This window comes from Ammospiza caudacuta, chromosome 6 (genome assembly GCF_027887145.1).
Source record: "Ammospiza caudacuta isolate bAmmCau1 chromosome 6, bAmmCau1.pri, whole genome shotgun sequence".
Lineage (NCBI taxonomy): Eukaryota > Metazoa > Chordata > Aves > Passeriformes > Passerellidae > Ammospiza > Ammospiza caudacuta.
Window position 1 is genome coordinate 22,777,127 of NC_080598.1, and position 2,094 is coordinate 22,779,220.

Below are 2,094 nucleotides of genomic sequence, written 5' to 3' on the forward strand. Positions count from 1 at the left end.
CGCCGGGAGACGGGGCGGGCCGGGCGCGCCCCCCCCGGCTCCCCCACGTGGTGCGGTGCCCGTGTCTCCCGGCCGCCGGCGGAGCCGGGCGCACACGGCGTGGGGCAGCCGCCGGGGCTCGCCTGCTCCCGTCGCCGCTGCCCGGGCGGCAGATCCGGCCCGCGGCCATGCGCCAGAGCTGCGCTGAGCGGCCGAGCGGCGGGGCTGCACCGCCGCCGCGTCCCGCGGTAGCGGCGTGAAGCGCCGTGAGGATGAAGCGGGCGAGGCGGGCCGCGCCGGGCCCCCTGCCCGTGCTGGGGCTACTGCTGCTGGGCGCCCTGCCGGGGCTCTGGACGGTGCTACTGCGGCGGGAGGCGGCGGCGCTGCCGGAGCCGCGCCCGCCCGCCGGGCAGTCCCCGGGGCGATGGGGCTGGGGGCGCTCCCCGCCTGTGCGGGGCGAGTCCGGCGGCGGCGGGCAGAAAACTTTTCGGACGCTACTGGCGGTGCCGCCGGCGGCGACGGACCGGGAGGAGCGGGACGGTGAGGAGCGGCTCGCTGTGACCGACTCGCAGCCGCCGGCCGACGCCGCCTCTCCGGTGGAGCGGGGCATCTTCTGGAGCCGCGAGCTGGAGGAGCAGGTGCCGCCGGGCTTCGCGGCGGAGGAGGCGGCGGCGTGGCTGGCGGCCGCCCGCGCAGCCCGCGTGGCCTCGCTGGAGCGGGGCGGCTGCGGGCGCAGCTCCAACCGGCTGGCGCGGCTGTCGGACGGGAGCCGCGCCTGCGTCCGCTACGGCATCAACCCGGAGCAGATCCAGGGCGAGGCGCTCTCGTATCACCTGGCCGGGGTGCTGGGCATGCAGGAGCGGCTGCCGCCCATGGCCCTCGCCCTGGTGGAAGCCCGCGGGCGGCAGTGGGAGCCGGTGCGCGAGGAGCTGCGCGGCTCGCACTGGGCCGAGGGCGCCGTGGTCAGCCTGACCCGCTGGGTGGACAATCTCACCGCCGTGGTGGCTCCCGCGCCCTGGGGCGCCGAGGCGGGCGCCGGCCGGCGGCTGCAGCCGCTGTCGGCGGGGGAGCTGGTCGGGCTGTCGCCGTCGCAGCTGGTGGAGCTGGTGCAGTGGAGCGATCTGATCCTCTTCGACTACCTGACGGCCAACTTCGACCGCCTGGTCAGCAACCTCTTCAGCCTGCAGTGGGACCCGCGGGTGATGCGCCGCGCCACCAGCAACCTGCTCCGCGCCCCCGACGGCGGGCTCGTCTTCATGGACAACGAGGCGGGGCTGGTGCACGGCTACCGCCTCCTCTCCATGTGGGACCCCTACAACGAGCCGCTGCTGCGCTCCGTGTGCGTGTTCCGCGAGGGCACGGCCCGCCGCGTGGCCGAGCTGCACCGCCGCCGCAGCGCCGCCGCCGAGCTGCGCCGCCGCTACCGGGCGCGGGAGCCGCTCTGGGCGCGCCTCGGCTTCCTCTCCGAGCGCCAGGCCGAGCTCCTGCAGGCCCGCGTCGACTTCGTGCACCGGCACATCGCCCACTGCCGCGCCCAGGCCGCCGTGCTCTGAGCGCCCCGGGGCCGCAGCGTTCCCGCTTGCTTTCCTCCGCTCCCGGGCAGCGAGGCGGACTTGGCCCGGCAGCGGCCGCGGGCCGGAGCTGACCCAGGCTGCCACCTCGGTGCCCCGCAGTCGCTGCGGCTGCCGGGGACGGGGGAAGTGATGGGCTACCTGCCTGCCGGGGCTGTCGAGAGGAGCGATTGATTCGCTTTGTCAAGAACTCTGAGGATGCAGAACGCTATAATCGCTATAATTACTGCCCAGTTCCACTCCAGGACTCTGCCCCCAGAGTTGGAAAAATGAGAGGGTTCAGCATCTTCAGTTCCTTAACTCTCTTCGTGCACTCGCCCTCATAAGAGACCCCATAGGAAAGCAGTCGTCTTTTGTCTGGATTGGGGTCGAATAACTTGTTTCCTTCCAACGAAGGCAGGCAGAAAATTTTTTATATATTATTCCTTTTGCAACGGCATATTTAAGTATGAATGTTGATGTTCATAGACCAAGAACTGATTGCACAATAGGGGAGCCCCTAACTAGCAAAACTGCCCTATTTATGAAACTTATTTCCTACCAG

The 2,094-nt window shown here is 71.3% G+C and overlaps 1 protein-coding gene across 1 annotated transcript; it reads left to right on the forward strand.

Annotated features, from left to right (window-relative positions):
• The first annotated feature begins 201 nt into the window (after window positions 1-201).
• FJX1 (four-jointed box kinase 1) lies at window positions 202-1,532 on the forward strand. Its single transcript, XM_058807788.1, has one exon. The coding sequence runs from the start codon at window positions 252-254 to the stop codon at window positions 1,530-1,532; it is 1,281 nt and encodes a 426-aa protein (XP_058663771.1). The 5' UTR covers window positions 202-251.
• Window positions 1,533-2,094: the final 562 nt, after the last annotated feature.

What these genes read in the sequence shown, in the direction of transcription:
- FJX1 (XM_058807788.1), top strand. Translation starts at nt 252, where the DNA reads ATGAAGCGGGCGAGGCGGGCCGCGCCGGGCCCCCTGCCCGTGCTGGGG.